General features: G+C 45.8%; 1 protein-coding gene across 6 annotated transcripts in view; it reads left to right on the top strand.

Moving 5' to 3' along the window:
* The window catches only part of LOC121574073 (zinc finger MIZ domain-containing protein 1-like), a 194,746-nt gene extending 175,846 nt beyond the window's left edge, over window positions 1-18,900 (top strand). For 4 of the 6 annotated variants that reach the window (XM_045206844.1, XM_045206816.1, XM_045206877.1 and 1 more), the window contains 19 exons: window positions 516-660; window positions 3,579-3,693; window positions 4,232-4,437; window positions 4,566-4,770; window positions 5,010-5,297; window positions 5,474-5,656; window positions 5,799-5,867; window positions 6,049-6,211; window positions 7,412-7,613; window positions 8,959-9,037; window positions 11,755-11,886; window positions 12,352-12,457; window positions 12,736-12,896; window positions 13,145-13,212; window positions 13,312-13,380; window positions 13,666-13,934; window positions 14,093-14,295; window positions 14,736-15,017; window positions 15,412-18,900. In XM_045206844.1, coding sequence (XP_045062779.1) covers window positions 516-660; window positions 3,579-3,693; window positions 4,232-4,437; window positions 4,566-4,770; window positions 5,010-5,297; window positions 5,474-5,656; window positions 5,799-5,867; window positions 6,049-6,211; window positions 7,412-7,613; window positions 8,959-9,037; window positions 11,755-11,886; window positions 12,352-12,457; window positions 12,736-12,896; window positions 13,145-13,212; window positions 13,312-13,380; window positions 13,666-13,934; window positions 14,093-14,295; window positions 14,736-15,017; window positions 15,412-15,519 — 3,053 coding nt within the window. In that variant the 3' untranslated portion in view covers window positions 15,520-18,900. The remainder of the gene's footprint in view (window positions 1-515; window positions 661-3,578; window positions 3,694-4,231; window positions 4,438-4,565; window positions 4,771-5,009; window positions 5,298-5,473; window positions 5,657-5,798; window positions 5,868-6,048; window positions 6,212-7,411; window positions 7,614-8,958; window positions 9,038-11,754; window positions 11,887-12,351; window positions 12,458-12,735; window positions 12,897-13,144; window positions 13,213-13,311; window positions 13,381-13,665; window positions 13,935-14,092; window positions 14,296-14,735; window positions 15,018-15,411) is intronic. The other 2 variants (XM_045206855.1, XM_045206853.1) reach the window with 1 other exon arrangement.
* The last annotated feature ends 8,582 nt before the right edge of the window (window positions 18,901-27,482 follow it).

The following is a 27,482-nucleotide window of genomic DNA, read 5'->3' as shown; positions in this document are numbered from 1 at the left end:
TAAACACTGTGTGATTCATTCCATCAGTCACTGAGATCTACACTTGCAGACAGACAGCAACAGACAGGCTGGGATTACTGTGTTAGGGTGCCTCAATATGGCAGGAGGCAGAACTGCAGTCCAACTTGAAGAGTGAGAGGCAGCACTCAAATGTAGTGGGCAGAACATAGTCAGATAGTTGATTAATCAAGTGAGATATTTTTGATCAAGGAATTTTGATGGGCAATTGTTTGTTTGTTTTTCTGATGGCAGAAGTGGCTGTGGAGACATTCAGAGAGTCCAAATCATGTTGCTGAAGTAGTCAGGAAAACAATATCATAGGATCCCATGTTTGGTAATAGAAACTGACTTACTTCAAACTGACATACTGGAGACATACCAGAGACTGTTTTAGCAGACCGACAGACTAGTTAAAGTTTGAAGTTGTATGTGTAGACCGACCTGTGTGTGTGTTTCCTACGTTATTAGACTGACACATGAGTGTGTGTGTGTGTGTGTGTGTTTCTTTCCCGTAGCCCTGCTGTCATCGTGGTGCGAGGAGCTGGGTCGCCTCCTGCTGTTGCGTCACCAGAAGAGCAGACAGAACGAGCCCCCGCAGGGCAAAGTCCCCATGCAGCCCAGCATAAACACCATGAAACCCCCCGGAGGACTCTCACATGGGTCAGTGTGTGTTTGTGTGTCCCCGTCCGTCCGTCTGTCAGTGTGTACTTTACTGTACATGTTTTCTGTTTAACATAAAAAAATGGAGACATTGTCACTTTCATTTTCACTTACACAACAGCTGTGAGCACATGTAATTTAAACACACACTCCTTCATTGGTTCCCTGGTTTAAACTGGATCGTTCATGTTAACTTAAACAATGTTGACCTAAATCTCTGTTTCCTCCCACCTCTCCCCCCTCAAAGTAGGCTATATAAATCATCCCCTATGTTGCATTTAACCTAGAATATCCTCCTCCCAGTCCCTTCTCAAATAAATACATGTACTGAGTTTTTCTCTTCATGAAAGTGAGCTAAGACAAGCTTAGCAGAGCTAGCTTGGAGGATAAGGACACACATACATTCTAGGACTGGGAATTGCCAAGGACCTCACGAAACGATATTATCACGATACTTATGTATTGCGATTCTCATGATTCTATGTGTATTTGTGATTCGATACTGTGATTTTATTGCAATTCGATATTCCAAACATATTGCTCACAATATGTCTGCTGCAGAGGGACAAGAGAGAGCCATGAGAAAAGAAGTTCTTATCAGTCATGGAAATAAAAGTGCTGAAAACAAATTGGCTCCTTATTTAAAAAGAAGATGGAGAACAAGCTATGAAGGAAAAATACTGGAGTTTTGGTGCAGGTACAGCCAACTAGTGCAAAAATAATATTGCGATATTGTCAAAATGATACTATATATCGTCAAAAATAATATCCCGATGTTGTAACTGTATCGATTTTTTCCCCCCATCACTAATACACACACACAGGCACGTACACACGCACAAATGCACACACAAACGGAGGGAGTGGGCTGCAGTGAAGTAATGTTTAGCAGAACATTCCATTCTCGCCCCTATTCCAAACCTGGCTGCCACAAGTCTGCTCTACGCCGAGCATCTTGGGAAGTGTTCTACTCCTTGAAGATACTAGTATATCGGGTCCCTTCCAACACCACAGCTATGTGTGAAAACACACTCCTCTCCAAAAACATCCCTTACTTCCCTGTTACATCACTGTCTGTTTCTCCCCGTAGAGTTTAGTTTGTTTATTCATAATGTTCCAGTTATTCATATTCTAGCCTCCGATTTGTTTGGAGTTTTAATGCCAAATATTCGAAATAACATATACACTACTGGTCAAAAGTTTTAGAACACCTACTCATTCAAGGGTTTCTCTTTATTTTCACTATTTTCTACATTGTAGAATAAGCAGAGGTAACTCTGGGTCTTCCAATCCTGTCGTGGTCCTCATGAGAGTCAGTTTCATCATAGCGCTTGATGGTTTTTGCGACTGCACTTAAAGAAACTTTCAAAGTTCTTGAAATGTTCCGTATTGACTGACTTTCATGTCTTAAAGTAGTGATGGACTGTCGTTTCTCTTTGCTTATTTGAGCTTTTCTTGCCATAATTGTTCTTGCCATAATATGGACTTGGTCTTTTACCAAATAGGGCTACCTTCTGTATATCCCCCCTACCTTGTCACAACACAACTGATTGGCTCAAACGCATTAATTAACTTTTAAGAAGGCACACCTGTTAATTGAAATGCTTTCCAGGTGACTACCTCATGAAGCTGGTTGAGAGAATGCCAAGAGTGTGCAAAGCTGTCATCAAGGCAAAGGGTGGCTATTTTAAGATATATTTTGGAAATATATTTTGATTTGTTGAACACTTTTTGGGTTTTTGGTCCATATGTGTTTTCATAGTTTTGATGTCTTCACTATTATTCTACAATGTAGAAAATAGTAAAAATAAAGGAAAACCCTTGAATGAGTAGGTGTTCTAAAACTTTTGACGGATAGTGTACGTGGCCGAATGTTTCCAAGGATTATGAGCACATTTCACATTTCTGGGTGGATATGCAATCCTCTGTTGTGTTACGTACTTGGCCAAATGAAATCCACGGCTGTCACATTAGTATGTGTTTGTATCTGCCCTGCAGTGATGACAGGGTCTATGTGTGTGTATGTGTGTGTGCGTGCGTGTGCGTGTGTGTATTCTGAAGTGATAGGTTAATGTAGAGCTGGGACGATAAACCGAAAATGATCGATACCGATCACTTATCGCAGGCATTTTGCTGATATCGTTCATAACGATAAATAGCCTATACTAGAAAAATTTGAAGATTTAAATGAAATAAGTTTGCTAATATGGGTGATTGTTAATTGGACAATCGATGGCTACAACCATCAAACTAGTACTAGTAGTTTAAAGGTCCAATGCAGCTGTTTTCATCTCAATATCAAATAATTTTCAGGATAACAATCAAGTACCTTACTGTGATTGTTTTCCATTAAAATGGTCAATGATAATAAACAAAAATAGCTTCTTAGCAAAGAGCAATTTCCCAAGCAATAATTTTGCTAGGACTATCTGGATGTGGTCTAAGTGGGAGGGGAAAACTGACAATTACCTGTTATTGGAAGAGAGGTTTGGAACTTTCTTTCTTATTGGTCTATTAACTAATTTACTGCTTGGTGATGTCACCATGGAATGCCAAATCCTATTAAGGATTCTAATTCCTATTTCAATGGCCAAAATTCCATCCCACCAAAACAGGCTGAAATTTCAGGCGGTCTTTTCAAACAGCTCTTACACTAAAAGGGAATTATCATAATTTTCACAATTTCACAGTATTACTCCACCTCATAGTGTGGAAATATATATAAAACACAAGAAAATCAGGTTTTTGACTGGGGGGCTTTAAAGGATCATTACAAAAAAATGTGGTGCACATTAATGTTATAAACGTATCGTTCTATTTATCATTATCACATCAATTCAGGCAATTTATCGCGGTATGGATTTTTGTCCATATTGCCTATCTCTGGGTTAATGTGTGTGTTCGTATTTGTTCTGTAGTGATGGGTCATTTGCCTACGACTCTGTCCCATGGCAACAGAACACCAACCAGCCCCCAGGGTCATTGTCCGTTGTTACCACGGTGTGGGGTGTGACCAACACATCACAGAGTCAGGTGAGACACACAACACACACCCACACACACTTCAGTACACACTATTTGATGTTTTCGACACACAACACACACTCTTATACCTTTGTATTGAGTCTAGTAATTGAACTACCGAAGACAGACCCTGAATCCCAAATCTCCTTAGGCACCTGTGTAGATCTGAGATGATTGGATAGGTATAAGTAATATGGTGGTAGCTCCATTTTGCCCTCTGATTGGACCTGGTGGAATCATCACCATATTGCTTTTACCTAGCCATTCCTCTCAGATTGACAAAATGTCCCAGGGACTAGAGGCTAGGGGTTTATTGGAATTTTGATGTTGGTTGAAATATGGTTTGCTGTGTGTGTATCACCAAAAGCTAGACCTATATCAAAGTTCTCTTGTTGAAGTCCCACACAGTGAGTTGACATCATATAATGACATATTAGGATCTCTGTGGTTGACATAACCCTGTTTGCTGTGTCTAATCAAAAACTATATCAAGGATCAGTTGTTAGACCTTTTTTTTTATTTTTACATTTGACCTTTCTTCACCCAGGTTTTGGCCAACAGCTCCAGCCATATGAACCCAGGAGGTAACCCCATGGGCCAGGGTATGTCTGGGGGTCCGGCAGGCCTCAACTCCCCCCAGTTCCCCGGCCAGCAGCAGCAGTTCCCGACCAAGGGAGGCCAGGGTCAGGGCTACATGCAGCAGGGGATGTATGGCAGGCAAGGATATCCCGGTGGAGGGAGCTACAGCGGGAGGTAAGAGGTCATACACACACATGAATGAAGTTAAAACTGACACATTCTCTATCTCACTCTTACTCTATGCTTTTAACACATACTGTACAGTATACACAGCTCTAATTCATATTGTTGCCGTTATATAGTTACCCAGGTGGTCCTAACACTCCCCCAGGGGGGATGGGCATGCCCCAACACTCCCGCCAGCCTGGCGACTTCACCCAACCAGCAGCTGCTGCTGCTGCTGCCGCTGTTGCCGCCGCCGCTGCTACGGCAACCGCCACGGCAACCGCTACCGTGGCAGCCATGCAGCAGGAGACCCAGAACAAAGAGATGAACCAGTATGGACAGGTACGGACACGTCACGGCACGTACAAACACAGTTATCATAACATGCATACAAACACACACACACACACCATTGCCATAATAACTTATAATATCTTGTTTTGGGCCTGAGGAAAACCAGGTACAACTACATACATTACACACTATATACACTTTATACACTAAAACCATGGAGTCAAACCTGCAGCTTCCTACTTAACTGTAACTCTTCATCCTTTCTTCCACCTTTCTTTTTCCTCCAGATGTGTTCCTCCTTCCAGATGGGCCCAGGCCAGGCCTACAACAACCAGTTCATGAACCAGCCCGGCCCCAGAGGGCCCCCTGGAGGCATGAACCCAGGCAGCATGGGCCAGGCCATGAACAACCCGAGCATGGGTGGGCCTCCCATGGGCATGAACCAAACTCAAGCCCCAGGCATGGGGCCTTTTGGGGCCCATGGCCAGAGGATGCCCCAGCAGGGCTACGGAGGACCTGGTGGCCCCAGGCAGGCCATGCCTGTTCAGGGCATGAAGAGGCCCTATCCTGGAGAGGTGAGTTGGATGGTGTGTGTGTGTGTGTGTATTTTTCCTTTGAGTATTATATTGTCATAGTACCTCCCCACATGCAGTTCATGCCTTTCTCACAAATGTTGATAGATTAATTAAGTTGTTGATTGATTCTCTCTCCCTCTCTCTCTCTCTCTCTCTCTCTCTCTCTCTCTCTACAGCCAAACTACGGGGGTCAGCAGTATGGTCCTAACGGTCAGTTCCCTCCCCAGCAGAGTCAGTACCCTACCTCTAACCCATCCAGACCGATGCCTTCCCCAAACTACCCCGGCCAGAGGATGCCTGGGGGGCAGGGGCAAGGCCAGTACCACCCGCAAGGAATGCCCATGGGGCAGTACTATAGGGTGAGAGCTCCCTCACACTAACACTCCCTATCTACCTGTAAGCTCTAGACCTCCCCTCACAGTAACATAACCATTTTACCATTTACACCTGATCCCATTGTGCAGTTGTACATTTAACCATTGATGTCTGTTTCATTCACAGCAAGAGCCATTCAATGGTCAGAACAGCAACTTACCTAGAGGTGGATACTCATATAGCCAAGGCAACGGGGTATGTACTCTCCTTTTTTATCCTTTGTCTAAGCAATGGAACTGCCAACAGAGTTATTTTAATTCTCTCTCTCTCATGGTTTTTCTTTAACCCGTATGTATCACTCTTCTTCCTCTCTCTCTCCCCCTCTCCTTTTTTCCCCTCCCTCCCCCTCTCTCTTTACCTCTCTCCCTCTCTGCAGGCCCCCAGGCCAGTTAACTACCCCCACTCCCCGGTGCCTGGTAACCCCACTCCCCCAATGACCCCCGGAAGCAGTATGGTCCCATACCTCTCGCCCAACCAGGATGTCAAGCCCCCGTTCCCGCCTGACATGAAACCAAATATGGCAGCGCTGCCACCTCCCAGTGAGTACTTACACTGGTGCATCCACACATGGATGCATGCATGCACGCACACATATGCACGTATGTAAGTATGTATGCATGCTCGCACACAACACACACACATACACACACACACACACACACACACACACAGTGGCTAGTCTACAGACAGTACAGCAGAGCTATTCTAAGCCGTCAGTAACTCTTTCGATACCTTTGGCTGAAAATATAGCAATGCCTGCACAACAAAGTATTAGCAGTACATTTATGGTTTTATTTCATTTTCATGAGATACAAAGCCATTGAGACACGACTACTTCACTACATAACTACCAGGGTTGGGGTCAATTCCATTTCAATTCCAGTCAATTCAGGAAGTACACAGAAATTCAAATTCTCTGCTTTGCTTTTCAATTGAGAAAAGTTGGAATTGGAATTTGACTGGAAATTAAATGGAATTGAGCCCAACCCTGATCACTACTACATTCTGCCCTGATACAGTGCATTCGGAAAGTATTCAGACCCCTTCACTTTTTCAACATTTTATTACGTTACAGCCTTATTCTAAAATGGATTCAATAGTTTTTTCCCCTCATCAATCTACACACAATATCAAATCAAATCAAATCAAATGTTATTTGTCACATGCGCCGAATACAACAGGTGTAGACCTTACAGTGAAATGCTAATTTACAAGCCCTTAACGAACAATGCAGTTTTAAGAAAGAATAAACAAATAATCATTTTTTAAAACGTTTTTAAAAAATGTCTTAAAGTGACTATGCATAGATAATAAACAGAGAGTAGCAGCAGCGTAAAAGAGGGGTGGGGGGGCAATGCAAATAGTCTGGGTAGCCATTTGATTAGATGTTCAGGAGTCTAATGGCTTGGGGGTAGAAGCTGTTTAGAAGCCTCTTGCCGTGCGGTAGCGGTACCGGAGCGCCAAGTCTAGGTCCAAGTGGCTTCTAAATACCCAATAATGACAAAGCAAAAACTATTTTTTATACATTTTTGCAAATGTATAAAAAATTAAGTACTGAAATATCACATTTACTGTACATGGCTGTACTGTAGTTGACTCCTATAGCGTATAACCATAGGATTCTACAGCCATGTGTTAGTTAGGGTAATACCCCACAGTGATATCCCGGTGCCCCAGCCAGTTTTCTGTATGTGTGACTGTTAATAAACCAGTATACAATTCTTACCCCACTACCACAGATACAGTTAAAAGGAAAGCTGACGTCCTATCTTCCTGTCCTGTCTCTCCGCTCCCATCAGCCAATCCCAACGATGAGCTGCGGTTGACCTTTCCGGTCCGGGACGGTGTGGTGTTGGAACCTTTCCGGTTGGAACACAACCTCGCCGTCAGTAACCACGTCTACCACCTACGACCGTCGGTACACCAGACCCTCATGTGGAGGTGAGATACAGAGACAGACAGACACACAGACAGACACAGACAGACACACACACAGACACATACACCTACGACCGTCGGTACACCAGACCCTCATGTGGAGGTGAGATACAGACACAGACAGACACACAGACAGACACACACACAGACACATACACCTGCGACCGTTGCTACACCAGACCCTCATGTGGAGGTGAGATACAAAGACAGACAGACACACAGACAGACACACACACAGACACATACACCTGCGACCGTTGCTACACCAGACCCTCATGTGGAGGTGAGATACAGAGACAGACAGACACACACACAGACACATACACCTGCGACCGTTGCTACACCAGACCCTCATGTGGAGGTGAGATACAGAGACAGACAGACACACACACACAGACACATACACCTGCGACCGTTGCTACACCAGACCCTCATGTGGAGGTGAGATACAGAGACAGACAGACACACACACAGACACATACACCTGCGACCGTTGCTACACCAGACCCTCATGTGGAGGTGAGATACAGAGACAGACAGACACACAGACAGACACACACACAGACACATACACCTGCGACCGTTGCTACACCAGACCCTCATGTGGAGGTGAGATACAGAGACAGACAGACACACAGACAGACAAACACACAGACACATACACCTGCGACCGTTGCTACACCAGACCCTCATGTGGAGGTGAGATACAGAGACAGACAGACACACAGACAGACACACACACAGACACATACACCTGCGACCGTTCCTACACCAGACCCTCATGTGGAGGTGAGATACAGAGACATGTGGAGGTGAGATACAGAGACATGTGGAGGTGAGATACAGAGACATGTGGAGGTGAGATACAGAGACATGTGGAGGTGAGATACAGAGACATGTGGAGGTGAGATACAGAGACATGTGGAGGTGAGATACAGAGACATGTGGAGGTGAGATACAGACATGTGGAGGTGAGATACAGAGATATGTGGAGGTGAGATACAGAGACATGTGGAGGTGAGATACAGAGACATGTGGAGGTGAGACTCAAGTCTTATTCTATTTCTGTACCACCACAAAAATGTTGCCATGTTCGCATTCCATGGAAAATATTGACCAATAGCAGTCCTGATCATTTAAAGAACTTTCAACTAAGCTTATTACCAAACCCTTGACCAACTGAATAAGGTGTGCTAGTGCTGGGCTGGAACAAAACTGTGCTGTCCTGGCTGGGTGTCCCAGAGGAGCGGATTAGGAAAAACTGTTTTGTATCTGCTAAATGACTAAAATTTAAATGTAATGTATTTGACTGTATTGACCTCTGCCCTTTGCTCTTTGCCCCCTCTAGGTCAGACCTGGAGCTGCAATTCAAGTGTTACCACCATGAGGACCGACAGATGAACACCAACTGGCCCGCCTCCGTCCAGGTCAGCACACGCACGCACGCACGCACGCATGCAGCATGCATACAGATACACACACACACAGTGTCACATTCGTTGAGTACAGAATTGGACCAAGGTGCAGCATGGTATGCATACATGTTAGTTTATTGAATAAACACAGAACAAAACAACAAAAGCAACGTAACGTGAAGTTCTAAAGGCTAACATCAAACAAGCCAAACCCACAGAACCAAGATCCCACAACATAGGTAGGCAACATGGCTACCTAAGTATGATTCCCCAATCAGAGACAACGATCGACAGCTGCCTCTGATTGGGAACCACACCCGGCCAACATAGATATACAAACATAGACTGTACACCCTGACCAAACCAACAAGAAACAACAGGCATTAAAGGTCAGGGCGTGACAGTACCCCCCCAAAGGTGCGGACTCCGGCCGCAAAACCTAACTTAACAGGGGAGGGTCCGGGTGGGCATCTAGCCTCGGTGGTGGCTCCGGCTCCGGGCGTGACGTCCTCTCCCTTACTGCCTCCCCGTTGCACCCCCGGCGCGATGCTTCCCCTCTCAGTCCTCCCACGATGCACCAAGCCCTGTCTGGACCCTGGTGTGGGAGGCCCCGACCCTGGAGAGGGGCTGACGTCTGGGCCTGGTCCGGCAATCCCCCCACGATGCACCAAGCCCTGTCTGGACCCTGGTGTGGGATGCCCCGACCCTGGAGAGGGGCTGACGTCTGGGCCTGGACCGGCAATCCCCCCGCGAAGCACCAAGCCCTGTCTGGACCCTGGTGTGGGAGGCCCTGACCCTGGAGAGGGGTTGACTTCTGGTTCTGGAGTGGAGCCGCTGACCGGAGCTGAACTGGACCCCGGTGGAGCGGACTGCTCTGGCTCTGGACTGGAGCAGCTGACCGTGGCTGGACTAGGCACCGGTAGAGCGGACTGCTCTGGCACTGGAGTGGAGCCGCTGACCGGAGCTGAACTGGACCCCGGTGGAGCGGACTGCTCTGGCACCGGAGTGGAGCAGCTGACCAGAGCTGGACTAGGCACCGGTAGAGCGGACTGCTCTGGCACCAGCCGTACCGGGCTGGGGACACGCACCACTGGTCTGGTGCGAGGAACAGGCATGGGCCGCACCGGGCTGGGAACACGCACCACTGGTCTGGTGCGAGGAGCAGGCACGGGCCGTGCCGGACTGGAGACACGCACCACTGGTTTGGTGCGAGGAGCAGGCACGGGGCGTACCGGGCTGGCGACACGCACCACTGGTTTAGTGCGGGGAGCAGGTACGGGCCGTACAGGACTGGATACACGCACCACTAGTTTGGTACGGGGAGCAGGTACGGGGCGTACCGGGCTGGCAACACGCACCACTGGTTTGGTGCGGGGAGCAGGTACAGGCCGTACCGGACTGGATACACGCACCACTGGTTTGTTGCTGGGAGCAGGTACGGGCCGTACTGGACTGGATACACGCACCACTGGTTTGGTGCGGGGAGCAGGCACGGGGCATACCGGGCTGGATACACGCACCACTGGTTTGGTGCGGAGAGCAGGTACGGGCCGTACCGGACTGGAGACACGCACCACGGGTTTGGTGCGAAGGAGCAAGCACGGGCCGTGCCGGCCTGGAGACGCGCACCACTGGATTGGTGCGAGGAGCAGGTACGGGGCGTACCGGGCTGGCGACACGCACCACTGTGTTGGTGCGGGGAGCAGGTACGGGCCGTACCGGACTGGAGACACGCACCACTGGTTTGGTGCAAGGAGCAGGTACGGGCCGTGCCGGACTGGAGACACGCACCACAGGTTTGGTGCGAGGAGCAGGCACGGGCTTTACCGGTCTATGAAGGCGCATTGGCGGCACAGTGCGTAAAGCCGGCGCATAGCCTGGTGCCTGCATGGTCACACGCTCCTCAAAGCGAGTGCGGGGAGTTGGCTCTGCTAACCTCTGCTCTAAAGACTGAGCTCTCTGCTGCTGGAGGGTTAATTCCTCTCTCAGCTTCTCTTGTTGCCTGGCCAGCTCATCTCTCCGTGCAACCATTGACTCCTTCTCCCTACGGGCCTCCTGCAGGTGGTTGTCTCTTCTGTTAGAGTGCTAATCTGCAGGTCTCTCCGAGCCTCCTGCTGCTTAGCCAACCACCCTGTGTACCCCCCCAAAAAAAATTCTTGGGGCTGCCTCTCGGGCTTCCTTAGCGGTCGGGACCTTTTGAGTCGCCGTTTTATCTCCCTCGCTGCCTCCGTCTGCTCCCAAGGAAGGCGATCCATCCCTGCCTGGATCTCCTCCCACGTCCATGATCCTTTTCCGTCTAATATCTCCTCCCATGTCCATGATGTGTGCTCCTCCTGTTCACGCTGCTTGGTCCGTTGGTGGTGGGATCTTCTGTCACGTTCGTTGAGTACAGGATTGGACGAAGGTGCAGCGTGGTATGCGTACATGTTCATTTATTGAATAAACACCGAACAAAACAACAAAAGCAACGTAACGTGAAGTTCTAAAGGCTAACATCAAACAAGCCAAACCCACAGAAACAAGATCCCACAACATAGGTAGGCAACATGGCTGCCTAAGTATGATCCCCAATCAGAGACAACGATCGACAGCTGCCTCTGATTGGGAACCACACCTGGCCAACATAGATATACAAACATAGACTGTACACCCTGACCAAACCAACAAGAAACAACAGGCATTAAAGGTCAGGGCGTGACACACAGACACACTCTCCTTCCTCCTTCCAGGTCAGTGTCAACGCCACGCCCCTGACCATCGAGCGGGGCGACAACAAGACGTCCCATAAACCCTTGCACCTGAAGCAAGTGTGTCAGCCCGGCAGAAACACCATCCAGATCACCGTCACCGCGTGCTGCTGTGTGAGTACACAATTCAATAGAATATGCAGATACAAGGGATATTTTAAATGTATGTAGAGGATACACTGGATGTGTTCATAATCCAGTTTTTATTTTTGTATTTTATTAATGTCTTTGTTTTATGTCTTTATGTTATTTATGTTATTTATGTCTATGTTATTTATGTCGTTATGTTATTTATGTCTTTATGTTTTTATGTTATTAATGTCTTTGTTATTTATATTATTTATGTCTTTATGTTATTAATGTCTTTATATTATTTATGTCTATGTTATTTATGTTATTTATGTCTTTATGTTTTTTATGTCTTTATGTTATTTATGTTATTTATGTCTTTATGTTATTTATGTCTTTATGTTATTTATGTCTTTATGTTTTTTATGTCTTTATGTTATTTATGTTATTTATGTCTTTATGTTATTTATGTCTTTATGTTATTTATGTCTTTCCCCCCTCTATGTGCAGTCGCACCTGTTTGTGCTGCAGCTGGTCCACAGGCCTTCAGTCCGCTCCGTCCTGCAAGGGCTCCTGAAGAAGAGACTCCTGCCTGCAGAACACTGCATCACCAAGAGTATGTTACTATTACTGCACTACTATACTGCAATAGTCTTTACGTGTCTGACTATAACTCTGACTCCTGCCTGCAGAACACTGCATCATCAAGAGCATGTTACCACTATTATATTGTACTATACTAATACTATACTAATATAGGCTTTACCCTATCTTACTACCTTTACATCAATCTTGAGTGCAAGAATATGCCTAACTCTAATCTAACTCTAATCTCTCTCTCTCTCTCTCTCTCTCTCTCCCTCCCTCTCCCTCCTCTCCCGTCCCTCCCTCCAGTTAAGAGGAACTTCAGCAGCGTTGTGGCCTCGTCGGGTAACACCAGTCTAAACGGGGAGGACGGCATTGAGCAGACCGCCATCAAAGTCTCCCTCAAATGCCCAATCACTTTCAGGCGCATCCAGCTGCCTGCCAGGGGGCATGACTGCAAACACGTACAGGTAGGATGACAAGGGGTATGTTTTCTAACTACTGTGACAGTAGGGTTGCAAAATTATACACATATTACATATATTAAACAGGGCCACACAGTAGATGGCTGGATAGGGCCACGAGTTTTCCCTGACTATGTGCCTAGACCAGGAAGAACTTGAGACCCTTATAGCACAGGTGGTTCGGTGAACTACGCTAATGTGATGAGTAACCTTGCCTGAGACCTGAAGACTCATAAGTGTTTTGTCTTCCACAGTGTTTTGATCTGGAGTCGTATCTGCAGCTGAACTGTGAGAGGGGGATGTGGAGGTGTCCTGTATGCAAGTATGTGATGACCATTTCCAAACTATGTTTTGTCAATAAAGTTATGTCTCTTTTTTGAATTAGTTAAAATAATGCCTCTCTCTTTTTCTCTGCTCACAGTAAAACTGCGTTGTTAGAGGGTCTAGAAGTGGACCAGTACATGTGGGGAATCCTCAACGCCATCCAGAAGTATGTTTATTCTTCCTTATTACTAATAATAGTATTACTCATAATTATTATTAACCTTCAGTGCTTCATGTTCTTTTCCAGTATTCCCACTATTATTTCTATAGTGTCTAATATGTAATATGGGACCATAAAAATGCCCGTCTTCATCCTGTAGTGCTTAAATGTTATTTCCACTATTCCCAATATTATTATTACCACAGTGTCTTCGTAATACTGGACTTTTCCACTTCCTCCTTCCTTTGAAATATGGGACTGTATAAAAAGGTCCCCTTCCTCTTCCCGTAGTTCGGAGTTTGAGGAGGTGAACATTGACCCATCGTGTAGCTGGCGGCCGGTGCCCATCAAATCTGACCTCCATATTAAAGAAGACCCTGATGGACCACTGGCCAAACGCTTCAAGACCATGAGCCCCTCCCAGATGACCATGCCCAATGTCATGGAGATGATCGCCCAGCTGGGCCCTGGCCCCTCCCATTACCCATCAGGCCCTGCTCAGCACGGGGGCGTCGGCACCGGGGGCATCCCAGGGGAGTACGGTGGCCCGAGAGGCCCAGGTAAAGACCAATTTCAGAATTCAGTTTTATACATTTTGAACATTTTAAATGTTGGTTATTTAGAAGACACTCTTATCCAGAGCAACTACAGTCATACTAAGGTATGTAAGACAACCTAAGAATCCCCTCCCCTTATTTATGTTTTTCTGTGCTGCTAGGCAACACTTACCACGGCCACGGGAACTTTGACTTCCCCCACGGTAACCCCTCGGGCGGGGGAGGAGGTGGTGGAGGAGGACCGAGAGGAGGAGGATCCCCCATGAGTGACTTTATCCACACCCCTCAGCTGTCCCACCCCCCAGACTTCCCCGGGGGTCTTCTATCCCAGGACAAGCCCCTCAGCCACGGCATCAACGGCCCTGTAAGTCTCCTACACCTCCACCACCAACCACCAGGGCCACTCATACCAGAGTTGCTGAAAAACCTCATAGAAAAGTAGTACACCCACACCCAAACATTTCCCAGGTGCAGGGTACAACAAATGTCATATGAAAGGAATAAAAATACTTGTTGTATATCATCTCATATAGTTTGTTGTAATGATTGTCAGGCCTGTCAAAGACCTTGTAGTTCATAAAAAGCACTGATCTCGATCAGGTTAGCTTTGGCATTGTGTTCAGCTTTTCTTAGCAGCCTTGCTCATGTCATCCTCTACATGTCAGCTCAGAGCTTTCTTTAAACACATTCTACTTCCTCGCCTTCCCTATCTCTCTCTCCCTGCGTCTCTCACTCTCTCCTTCTCTCCCTCCCTCTCTTTCTCCCCCTCCGTCTCTCTCCCTCCCTCCCTCTCTCCCTCCTCAGATGTCTCATCCTTCCAGCACTGATCAGTCCCATAATTCCATGCAACAGCAGAGCTTGCACGCACCTCCTCACCCCAACAGCCAGTCGTTACATCACGGTGGTAGCCAATCAGGGCAGTCGTTACATCACAGCGGCCAATCGTTGCAGCCCCCTCGCCAGCAGGCCCCGCCCCCCCAGCTGCAGCAAGGCCAGAACAGCCACCCGCACAGCGATATGAACTTTAACCCCTCCTCGGGCATCGAAGGTCAAATCAGTGGTGACATGCCCGAGCCCTCCCTAGATGTAAGTGTGACATCATGGTGACATCGTGCTTAGGGTGCATGTGCAAACAGGTGCAAACATCATCTAGCTAGTATTAGCATCGTCTGCTAAAGCTTCTCTCATTGCCTAGCTCTGGTTTGATGGAGCATGTCAGCTGCTATGCTAATACCTTTAGTTGTTTAAATAGAGTCTTGGATAGAAATGAGAAGTCTAATGACAATATGTCTTGCCTCTCTCCCCTTATCGCTCTCACTCTGTCTCTCTCTCTCTCTCTCCTACCTTCCCTCTCTCTCTTCCTCTCTATCCCTCCCTCCTTCCCTTTCTCTCTCTCTTTCCCCCACCTTCCCTCTCTCTCTCTCACTCTTCCTCCTTCCCTCCCTCATCCCTCTCTCTCTCTGTCTCTCTCTCTCTACAGCTGCTTCCAGAGCTGGCCAACCCAGACGAGCTCCTGTCCTATCTGGACCCTCCGGACCTCCCCTCCAACAGCAACGATGACCTCCTCTCCCTCTTCGAGAACAATTAACCCTTCGCCTCCCTCAAGCCGAACTCAAATCCTTCTCCACAGACACACACACACACCACAGGCTCTGTGTCCAACCAGCTGGACTCTCCATAGAGTCCATAGACACACCGTCATCCTCATATGGACTGGTAGCGGGGACACATCCCTAGTGCACTTACCCAATGTGTAGTGCACTTCTCTATGTGATTCAGACCCAGGGTTCAAAGTTCAAACCCCCAATCAGGTCACACCTCCTACACACCCGGGTTCACACACCGTCAGACACACACACACGCACACACACACAATGTTTTGTCAAATGTGGCATAGACGTGTAGGTGGCATGAGGTCATCTGTCAGAACATGAGATGATGATGATGATGAGGATGACAGTCTGGATGTCAGGGAGTGGACATTGTGTGTGAAAGAGACAGGAAAAGGAAATGCACTCATGTCCTCACTTCCTCACACACACTCTTCCTCATGTAAAGATTGCGGAGCTGCGAAGCTCCTCTGGCCGACAACAACACGTTGACAGCCATGTCGGCTGTCTAGTCCTTAAGTGATATTATATCGAAAGAAAACTGTGCAGCTATTAATCACGTTCTATGCGTATGACCTCACAGGCCGAACTCTCTGTGTGGGCTTTTAGGAAAAAGTGTTGTAGCATTGTTTTATCATCCTTATTTCCCCCCTTATACAAAAACAAAGAAAAAAATACAAGAATAGGAAAGAAAAGTCATATTTTTGTCCTGGCCAGTGTTTCTATCTATCCTATTTTGATGTGTGTTCTTCCAAGCCCTGACCCCCTGAGACCACAACCTTTAACCCCTGACCTTTGACCTACAGTGTGTTCTTATAACCTCTGACCCTTAGCTCACAGTGTGTGTTTCCATCGTGGTGTCAGTCAGTCAGCACTGGGTCCGTTCCATCCATTCTACTGAAGCACAACAGACGGAGCCCCACACCACATCGCAGGCAGAGCACTGAGAGGAGAGACCAAGGCCTGTGGATGAGGATTCTAACCTTCTAGCTAGCCCAACCCAGTCTATCGAAGAATCAGCACTGTTAACTATTCTGTCTGTCTATCGCCCTGTCCAATGTTGTTAAAGTTTCTCTTCCCTGATATTGCAGTACAATGCCATGTCGGGATGTGGGCTATGCAAAAAGGAGTTTTACCAATACATTTGTTTTGGGTTAGAATGATGGAGAACTGTGTGCGTGTGGGAGAGAGTGTGTGGGTGTGCATGTGTGTGGGTGTGCATGTGTGTGCAAGAGAAAGAATGAGGATGAGATCGATAGAAAAAGAGAAAAGATAAGTAAAGACTCCCTATTTAGTCTGTTATAGGCAGACACATCTAGTGTTGCAAAATATATTTGCCCCTTGTAATAGAGCCATATTAAAGTTTGCCTGTTTCTCCCTCTTTAAGGTGAGTCTTCCTCTGTTCTACAGGCCAGCAATTGCTCCTGTAACCATACTGTAAGGTTTGGCTCCACCATGTGTTAAGAAGTGCATGTGTGCCAATGGTCTCTGTTCTAGATTAGAGGGAAAGATTATTGTCTTTTTTATTTTATAGCCATTGCGTTTTTTTCATCATGATTTTATTTAAAATGTTCTTGCAAAGGAATGATTTTGGTTAATGGTAATGTATTGTCCAACTTTTTTTCCCCCATTTTGACTGTTCATTGGAAAATTGCTGTGCGTGATACATCACCAAAGTTATTCCATAGTTTGTAGGAGTTGGCTTGGCCATCTACTATAATGTAAGACATCTATGCCATCTATGCTATAAGCATACTCCTAGGGAACCCATCAAAAATAATTCTGAATAAATGTGTGGTTGCACTACATTTTCTGTCTTGTTACTGTTAAACTGTATTTTGTCATCTTAAAAAAAAAGGAAGAGCACACATGATCCCACAATGGTTTATAAAGACAATCATTTAAAATGGTTGTCATCCTGACAACATATGCTTTAAATATATTTGCTAATGTATTGGGGAAAAGTGACTTTACCCTCCATGTTTAAGTCAAAAGTATAATTCTGACACTTGCAAATATTGTAATACCCTCTGGAATTGAATGTGAGTTCTTTTTTATTTTTGTGAACCCTCTTGTACAACACAAGATCATCATGTGTATTATTCTCATAGCATTTTTGATATTGTTCTCCTATTTTAAGTTATTATTTTGTTTATCTATTGAGTGACTTTGTGAGAATAATCATAATTTGGTTTACATCAGATCATGTAGCCTACTAAATGAAATTGAAAATTTATAGATCAATCGGTGGATATTGTTAGGACATAGGAATGATCCCCAACGCTGGTTGAATCACCTGAATACAACTGATCCTATGATCCTTTGGTCTGTCTGTCTGTCTGTCTGTTTGTTTGTTGAAGACAATGCACTGCCACAGCAAGGTATTTTGACTCCCCTGCCCTGTGTCTGTAGATCTGTGTAGACATGATGCTGAAGTCTGGTCTATCAACATTACTCTCTATACTCCACATAGAGGTTTGAGCCTTGTCCGAGGTTCAGGCTCCACACCCAACTGTAGCTGTACAGTCAATGGACACAAGGGGAGCGTGTTAGAGGATGCAATGTATTTTCATTTAAAGAAAATGGGAGATGGTGTGATCCCCCCGGCCCTCTCTACTCCGTTACTTAAATGCAAGAGGAGAGAAATAAAAGGGTCTGGAGGGTCTAAGGAATGCATGTACATTATGTAAATGACAAATAGAGACACATTAACTTACAGAAATGTAGACATTTTCCCCACACGGGTCAATGATGCGCATTGTGTATTTAGAATTTGTAAAGTTTGCATCCTCCTGTCAGAAGAGACTGTTGAATTGTGGGAAAAGGAGTCCGTGTTTGATTTAGTCTGCACAGTCCTCTCTCTCTGACCACATTTGTTCATTTATGTAAGATACTTTATTATCTAATTCTCAAACACGGGCCGTTGGAAAAGGAAAAAAATACACATTTGTTTCTCTTTGTGTAAAATTCAACTTCTGTGTATTTCTCTATTACCTGTGTACTTTATAAAGGTGCTACAACAACAAAATAATAAATATCATTTTGAGGTACCAATCGGGAATTGTGGGAACCATGAGTGGTTCCTAAAAATTGTTGATACAAAATTTACAGTTTGTACAATTTTGTCAAATTTACAGTTTTTACACGATTAGGCAAAAAATATTACTTCCGAGGTACAATCTGAAGTGATTGACACACCACGTGGCAGTTGTCTTTTTTGTTTTGTACATTCTGTGTACAGTCATTTCATATACTAAACTGGTCAGAAAAAAATTGTGATTTTTAGTCTTGAAAAACTGTATGTAGTTAGATGACGTGACATCCTAATATTTATCTAATAAATATGTATTCAAATCAAACTCATGCATCATGGTCTTGGTTTTCCAATAGCCTACATCTTCTATCCTCTATGTAACCTTAAGACAGTAAATGTATCCTCATCCACCAGACACAATCACAGTGGAGAATGCTAGATCATTTGTTGTTGCTTGGCTACCTGCCAAACTTGACGGTTTTTACTTTTAATCAATCTTCATTTAACACATTTTACAAACGTCTTAGTTATTTTTAAATATATGTATTTTTCCTCGCTCTACTTTTTTCATTCAACTTTTTCACCCCGGACGCTTTATCTGGACATTGTTCTACAGGACCTCCACCAGCTGAATCTAAGTAGTAACATATAATATTTAGCAGACGCTTTTATCCAAAGAGACTTACAGTCATGTGTGCATACATTTTTACGTATGGATGGTCCCGTGGATCGAACCCACTACCCTGGCGTTTCAAGCGCCATGCTCAACCAATTGAGCTAGAGAGGACCACAATAACACTATGCCATCTAATTGCAGTTGCTGAACTCATTATATACAGGAAAACTATCGCCTTATGGTGAGGATAGCCGTGCTGCAAGCCCAGCTTCAGATGCAATCGTTAGGCAAGGGCAATTTAAGTGTAGGAAAGGATGAAACAGCATCTGTGCCACCAGGAAGTACAGATAGTAGTATAAATCTCCTCGCACAGTCCCCGCAGCGGACAATTTTCTCAAGGCTTCTGGAAATAAATACTCAACCGGTGTCGCTCATTCAGCCGACATAAACTTTCAACCGGTTCTCCCCACTAAGCAACGAGTCGGAGTCAGAGGCCGAGCCTTCTCAGGTCTCTCCTCCACCCGTTACGGGGTCTGAGCCACCGAAGCCTCCCACCATTAGCTCTGACAAATTGAAAACTCTAGTCATTGGCGACTCCATTACCCGCAATATTAGACTGAAAAATAATCATCCAGCGATCATACACCGTTTACCAGGGCAGGACAGGGCTACCGACGTAAAGGCTAATCTGAAGATGGTGCTGGCTAAGGCTAAAACTGGCGAGTGTAGAGTATTGGGATATTGTTATCCACGTCGGCGCCAACGACGTTAGGATGAAACAGTCAGAGGTCACCAAGAGCAACATAGCTTCAGCGTGTAAATTAGCTAGAAAGATGTCGGCGTCGAGTAATTGTCTCTGGCCCCCTCCCAGTTAGGGCGAGTGAAAAGCTCTACAGCAGTCTCACAACTCAATCGCTGGTTGAAAACGGTTTTCTGCCCCTCCCAAAAAATAGAATTTGTAGATAATTGTCCCTCTTTCTGGGACTCACCCACAAACAGGACCAAGCCTGGCCTGCTGAGGAGTGACGGACTCCATCCTAGCTGGAGGGGTGCTCTCATCTTATCTACCAACATAGACAGGGCTCTAACTCCTCTAGCTCCACAATGAGATAGGGTGCAGGCCAGGCAGCAGGCTGTTAGCCAGCCTGCCAGTTTAGTGGAGTCTGCCTCTAGCACAGTCAGTGTAGTCACCTCAACTATCCCCATTGAGACGGTGTCTGTGCCTTGATCTAGGTTGAGCAAAACTAAACATGGCGGTGTTCGCCTTAGCAATCTCACTGGAATAAAGACCTCCTCCATTCCTGTCATTATTGAAAGAGATTGTGATATCTCACATCTAAAAATAGGGCTACTTAATGTTAGATCCATAACTTCCAAGGCAGTTATGGTCAATTAAGTAATCACTGATCATAATCTTGACGTGATTGGCCTGACTGAAACATGGCTTAAGCCTGATGAATTTACTGTGTTAAATGAAGACTCTCCTCCTGGCACCAGTGTTGCCAACTCCTCAGTAAGGAAAGTAGCTATTGGCTGTCCTAAAAGTCGCTAAAAGTCGCTAAATGACGTCATCACATAATTTGCATAATTGGCCATGTGCATGTAATTGTGATGGACGCTGTAGGAGAGAGGAATAATGTCGTGGGAGAGACAAAAAGTGAGTAAAAAACACCCTAAATATGTTTAGAACTACAAATTAACTTTCTTCTGTCAATTCTTGTTTTTTTTTATGTCACAATTCCAACCCTCCTCCTTTATCCGGGCTTGGGACCGGCAAAAGTGACCCAAAAGAGTTACTTAGTTACTTAGACTTGGTGACCGTGAAACCACGGGTTCAATGGAGAGCCAACGTGTGGCACACACCTTGGTTATCTGTAAAGGTTTCTCCCCACAGTTGATGGTCTCATATATGGCCTTGTAGGCCTCCCTGCGCTTTGGAGACACTGAAAACCAGTTATAAGTCTCTCGTATCAAGTACTCCACACTACGGGGGATGGTGTCATTGGAAGCATGACTTACAGCAAGCTGCAGAGAGTGGCACACACAGCGAATAAGAACCAGATCTTTGAGGCCATACTCCTCCTTCAGCACTTTATGGACCCCATTGTTAATCCCCGTCATAACAGAGGCATTGTCAGTCCCCAGGAGATTCTCTTTTTTAAGACAACACTTCTCGAGGAAAGCCACAACAGCACAGGCTATAGATTTGGCATCTCCTCCCTCCAACTCAACAAGCCCCAGAAATGTTGATACAGTTGTCTGCTTGGTGTCAATACAGTACCTTATCACAACCCCCAGGCCGATGAAGATGGCGGCCTCGCGACTAGCTCTTAGGAAACTTTGCAGTATTTTTATGTATTAGCTCAGAAAGTGTTTTGCATCATTACATACAGCCGGGAAAAACTATTGGATATCAGAGCGGTGGTAACTCACCAGCATTACGACCAGGAATACGACTTTCCCGAAGCACATCCTTTGTTTGCTCTCCCCGGGGCAACTGAACTGATTCCAGCGGCTGACCCAAAACATCGCCGGCGGAGGAGAGGCACTCAGAGCGGCCTGCTGGTTCGACTTAGGAGGCGCGCACACCACCCACCGCTTCCAAGTATTATACTCGCTAATGTTCAGTCTTTGGTTAACAAGCTCAACAAACTATGGGCAATGATTTCCTTCCACGGAAACATGGCTCTCTCGGGATATTCTGTCGAAATCGGTCCAGCCAGATGGGTTCTCAGTTCATCGCGCAGACAGGAATAAATATCTCTCCGGGAAGCAGAAGGGCGGAGGTGTGTGTTTCATGATTAACGACTCATGGTGTAATTGTAGTAACATACAGGAACTCGAGTCCTTCTGTTCACCCGACCTAGAATATCTCACAATCAAATGCCGACCGTATTATCTCCCAAGATAATTTTCTTTGATTATAGTCACGGCCGTGTATATCCCCCCTCAAGCCGATAGCACAACGGCCCTCAAAGAACTTCACTGGACCTTATGCAAACTGGAAACCACATATCCTGAGGCTGCATTTATTGTAGCCATGGATTTTAACAAAGCAAATTTGAGGACTAGGCTGCCAAAGTTCTATCAACATATCGACTAAAATCCTCGACCATTGCTATTAGAACTTCCGGGATGGCTATAAGGCCCTCCCCCGCCCTCCTTTCGGCAAATCTGACAACGACTCCATTTTGATTCTCCCTTCCTAAAGGCAGAAACTCAAACAGGAAGTACCCATGCTAAGGACTATTCAACGCTGGTCTGACCAATCAGAATCCACGCTTCAAGATTGTTTTGATCACGTGGACTGGGATATGTTCCGGGTAGCTTCCGAAAATAATTTCGACGTATACACTGAAACGGTGACTGAGTTTATCAGGAAGTGTATAGGTGATGTTGTGCCCACTGTGACTATTAAAACCTACCCTAACCAGAACCGTGGATAGACGGCAGCATTCGCGCAAATCTGAAAGCGCAAACCACCGCATTCAACCATGGCAAGGTGACTGGGAATATGGCAGAATACAAACAGTGTAGCTACTCACTCCGCAAGGCAATTAAACTGGCAAAACATCAGTATAGAGACAAAGTGGAGTCGCAATTCAACGGCTCAGACACGAGACGTATGTGGCAGGGTCTACAGACATTCACGGACTACAAAAAGAAAACCAGCCACGTCGCCGACACCGACGTCTCGCTTCCAGACAAGCTAAACATCTTCTTCGCCCGCTTTGAGGATAACACAGTGCCACTGACGAGGCCCACTACCAAGGACTGTGGCCTCTCCTTCTCTGTGGCCGACGTGATTAAGACATTTAAGCATGTTAACCCCCGCAAGGCTGCTGGCCCAGACTGCATCCCTAGCCTCATCCTCAGAGCATGCGCAGACCAGCTGGCTGTTGTGTTTATGGACATATTCAATCTCTCCCTTTGCCAGTCTGCTGTTCCCACATGCTTCAAGATGGCCACCATTGTTCCTGTACCCAAGAAAGCAAAAGTAACTGAACTAAATGACTATCGCCCTGTGGCACTCACCTCTGTCATCATGAAGTGTTTTGAGAGACTAGTCAAGGATCATATCACCTCTACCTTACCTGTCACCCTAGACCCACTTCAATTTGCTTACCGCCGCAATAGATCCATAGACGATGCAATCGCCATCACAATGCACACTGCCCTATCCCATCTGGACAAGAGGAATACCTATGTAAGAATGCTGTTCATTGACTATAGCTCAGCATTCAACACCATAGTACCCTCCAAGCTCATCATCAAGCTCGAGGCCCTGGGTCTGAACCCCGCCCTGTGCAACTGGGTCCTGGACTTCCTGACAGGCCGCCCCCAGGTGGTGAAGGTAGGAAACAACATCTCCACTTCGCTGATCCTCAACACTGGGGCCCCACAAGGGTGCGTGCTCAGCCCCCTCCTGTACTCCCTGTTCAGCCATGACTGCGTGGCCAAGCACGCCTCCAACTCAATCATCAAGTTTGCAGACGACACAACATTAGTAGGCTTGATTACCAACAATGACGAGACCGCCTACTGGGAGGAGGTGAGGGCTCTGGGAGTGTGGTGCCAGGAAAATAACCCCTCACTCAACATTAACAAAACAAAGGAGATGATCATGGACTTCAGGAAACAGCAGAAGGTGCACCCCCCTATCCACATCAACGGGGCCGCAGTGGAGAAGGTGGAAAGCTTCAAGTTCCTTGGCGTACACATCACCGACAAACTGAAATGGTCCACCCACGCAGACAGTGTGGTGAAGAAGGCGCAACAGAGCCTCTTCAACCTCAGGAGGCTGAAGAAATTTGGCTTAGCACCTAAAACCCTCACAAACTTTTACAGATGCACAATTGAGAGCATCCTGTCGGGCTGTATCACCGCCTGGTACGGCAACTGCACCTCCCACAACCGCAGGGCTCTCCAGAGGGTGGTGCGGTCTGCTGAATGCATTACCGGGGGCAAACAACCCGCCCTCCAAGACACATACAGCACCCGATGTCACAGGAAGGACAAAACGATCATCAAGGACATCAACCACCTGAGCCACTGGCTGTTCACCCCGCTATCATCCAGAAGGTGAGGTCAGTACAGGTGCATCAAAGCTGGGACCGAGGGAATGAAAAACAGCTTCTATCTCAAGGCCATCAGACTGTTAAATAGCCATCACTAGCACATTAGAGGCTGCTGCTGCCTATTGAAATCACTGGCCACTTTAAGAAATGGAACACTAGCCACTTTAATAATGTTTACAAATCTTGCACTACTCATCTCATATGTATATACTGCATTCTATTCTATAATATTCTACTGTATCTTAGTCCAGGCCGCTCTGTCATTGCTTGTCCATGTATATGTATATATTCTTAAATCCCATTCCTCACTAGTTTTGTGTGTATTGGGTACATGTTGTGAAATTGTTAGATATTACTTGTTAGATATTACTGCACTGTCGGAGCTAGAAGCACAAGCATTTCCCTTCACCCGCTATAACATCTGCTAAACACGTGTATGTGACAAATAAAATTTGATTTGATTTGATTTGATTCGTGGACTCATCAAGGAGGAGGCTGAAACGCTGGTCACCCACATCTGCGACCAACCTTTTCAGAAAAGAAGGTGCTAGAACACTATTAATAATTTCTGTGCACTTTGTCCTGTGCATTTTGAAGTGGGCAGCAGCAGTGGAGTCTGAGAAAGCAGCTCTACAACTCTACATGCTCCAATGTGATCACATGCCAGCATGGAACAGTGTTCAGCGATAGCTAATGCTATGGTGGCCTCAGCCTTTTTTGCAGAGTCAATTTTTTAAACCATAAATGGCAGCTTGTTTTGGGTGGAACTGTTATAAGGCTTTGCCTTTTGAGTATGTTTTTGAGTTGTCATGTGTTTTTTTACATCACTAAGCCAGGGCGGGATCAGCCAGCGGCGGCTTCCTGCATGCGCAATTCATTTGCTGTCTGGACGCGGAGGGGTGAACATCTCCTGCTCTGACTGCAGCTGGGAGGGACTGCTGCGCGAAGACTGGGCCGCCTGTGAGTGCTTTGGGACAGGGGTGGGGCCCACGGCAGCACCCGCTGCTCGTTAAGAAGAGTAAGAATGATACGTGCTTTCACGTCAGAGTCTCCAATAACACCAGAAAAAGTCGCTAGATTTGTCGCTAGTCGATTTTTTGAAAATGTGTCGCTAGAGGGGTCTGAATACTCGCTAAATATAGCGACAAAGTCACTAAGTTGGCAACACTGCGCACATTCTGCAAAGGCAGAGGTGTTGCTAACATTTACAATAGCAAATGTCAATTTACCCAAAAGAAAAAGACTGCATTTTTGTCTTTTGAGCTTCTAGTCATGAAATCTATGCAGCCTACTCAATCACTTTTTATAGCTACTGTTTACAGGCCTCCTGGGCTGTATACAGAGTTCCTCACTGAGTTCCCTGAATTCCTTTCGGACCTTGTAGTCATGGCAGATAATATTATAATTTTTGGTGACTTTAATATTCACATGGAAAAGTCCACAGACCCACTCCAAAAGGCTTTCGGAGCCATCATCGACTCAATGGGTTTTGTCCAACATGTCTCCGGACCTAGTCATTGCCACAGTCATACCCTGGATCAAGTTTTGTCCCGTGGAATAAATATTGTGGATCTAAATGTTTTTCCTTATAACACTGGACTATCAGACCACCATCTTATTACGTTTGCAATCGCCAAAAATAATTGGCTCAGACCCCAACCAAGGACCATCAAAAGCTGTGCTATAAATTCTCGGACAACCCAAAGATTCCTTGAGGCCCTTCCAGACTCCCTCCACTTACTCAAAGACGTCGGAATACCAACATCAGTTAACGACCTAACTGAGGATCTAAATGTAACCTTGCATAATACCCTAGACATTTGTCACAAGAAACTAGCTCCCTGGTATACAGAAAATACCCGAGCCCTGAAGCAAGTTTCCAGAAAATTGGAACAGAAATGGCGCTCCACCAAATTGAAAGTCCTCCTACTAGCTTGGAAAGAAAGTATAGTGCAATATCGAAGGGCCCTCACTGCTGCTCGATCAGCCTATTTTTCAAACCTAATTGAGGAGAATAAGAACAATCCAAATTCCAACTAAACTACTGAAAGATCTACTTCCTGTGCTTGGCCCTCCTATGTTGAACATAATAATTGGCTCCCTATCCTCTGGATGTGTACCAAACTCACTAAAAGTGGCAGGAATAAAGCCTCTCTTGAAAATGCCAAACCTTGACCCAGAAAATGTAAAACACTATCGGCCTATATCGAATCTCCCATTCCTCTCAAACATTTTAGAAAAAACTCACTGCCTTCCTGAAGACAAATAATGTGTACGAAACACTTCAGTCTGGTTTTAGACCCCATCATTGCACTGAGACTGCACTCGTGAAGGTGGTTAATGACATTTTAATGGCGTCAGACCAAGGCTCTGCATCTGTCCTCATGCTCCTAGACCTTAGTGCTGCTATTGACACCATCGATCACCACATTCTTTTGGAGAGATTGGAAACCTTAATTGGTCTACACGGACAAGTTCTTGCCTGGTTTAGATCTTAAATTGACGGAAAGATATCAGTTTGTCTCTGTGGATGGTTTGTCCTCTGACAAATCAATTGTACGTTTCGGTGTTCCTCAAGGTTACGTTTTAGGACCACTATTGTTTTCACTATATATTTTACCTCTCGTGATGTCAATCGGAAACACAATGTTAACTTTCATTGCTATGCGGACGACACACAGTTGTACATTTCGATGAAACATGGTGAAGCCCCAAAATTGCCTACCCTGGAAGCCTGTGTTTCAGACATAAGGAAGTGGATGGCGACAAATGTTTTACTTTTAAACTCGGACAAAACAGAGATGCTAGTTCTAGGTCCCAAGAAACAAAGAGATCTTCTGTTGGATCTGACAATTAATCTTGATGGTTGTACAGTCGTCAAAAAAAACAACTGAAGGACCTCAGCGTTACTCTGGACCCTGATCTCTCTTTTGACGAACATATCAAGAATATTTCAAGGACAGCTTTTTTCCATCTTCGTAACATTGCAAAAATCTGAAACTTTTTGTCCAAAAATGATGTAGAAAAGCCAAACCATGCTTTTGTCACTTCTAGATTAGACTACTGCAATGCTCTACTCTCCGGCTACCCGGATAAAGCACTAAATAAACTTCAGTTAGTACTAAACACGGCTGCTAGAATCTTGACTAGAACCAAAACATTTGATCATATTACTCCAGTGCTAGCCTCTCTACACTGGCTTCCCGTTAAGGC

This window comes from Coregonus clupeaformis, chromosome 1 (assembly GCF_020615455.1).
Source record: "Coregonus clupeaformis isolate EN_2021a chromosome 1, ASM2061545v1, whole genome shotgun sequence".
In the NCBI taxonomy this organism is placed as follows: Eukaryota; Metazoa; Chordata; class Actinopteri; order Salmoniformes; family Salmonidae; genus Coregonus; species Coregonus clupeaformis.
This window is presented reverse-complemented; position numbering and strand designations above follow the sequence as displayed.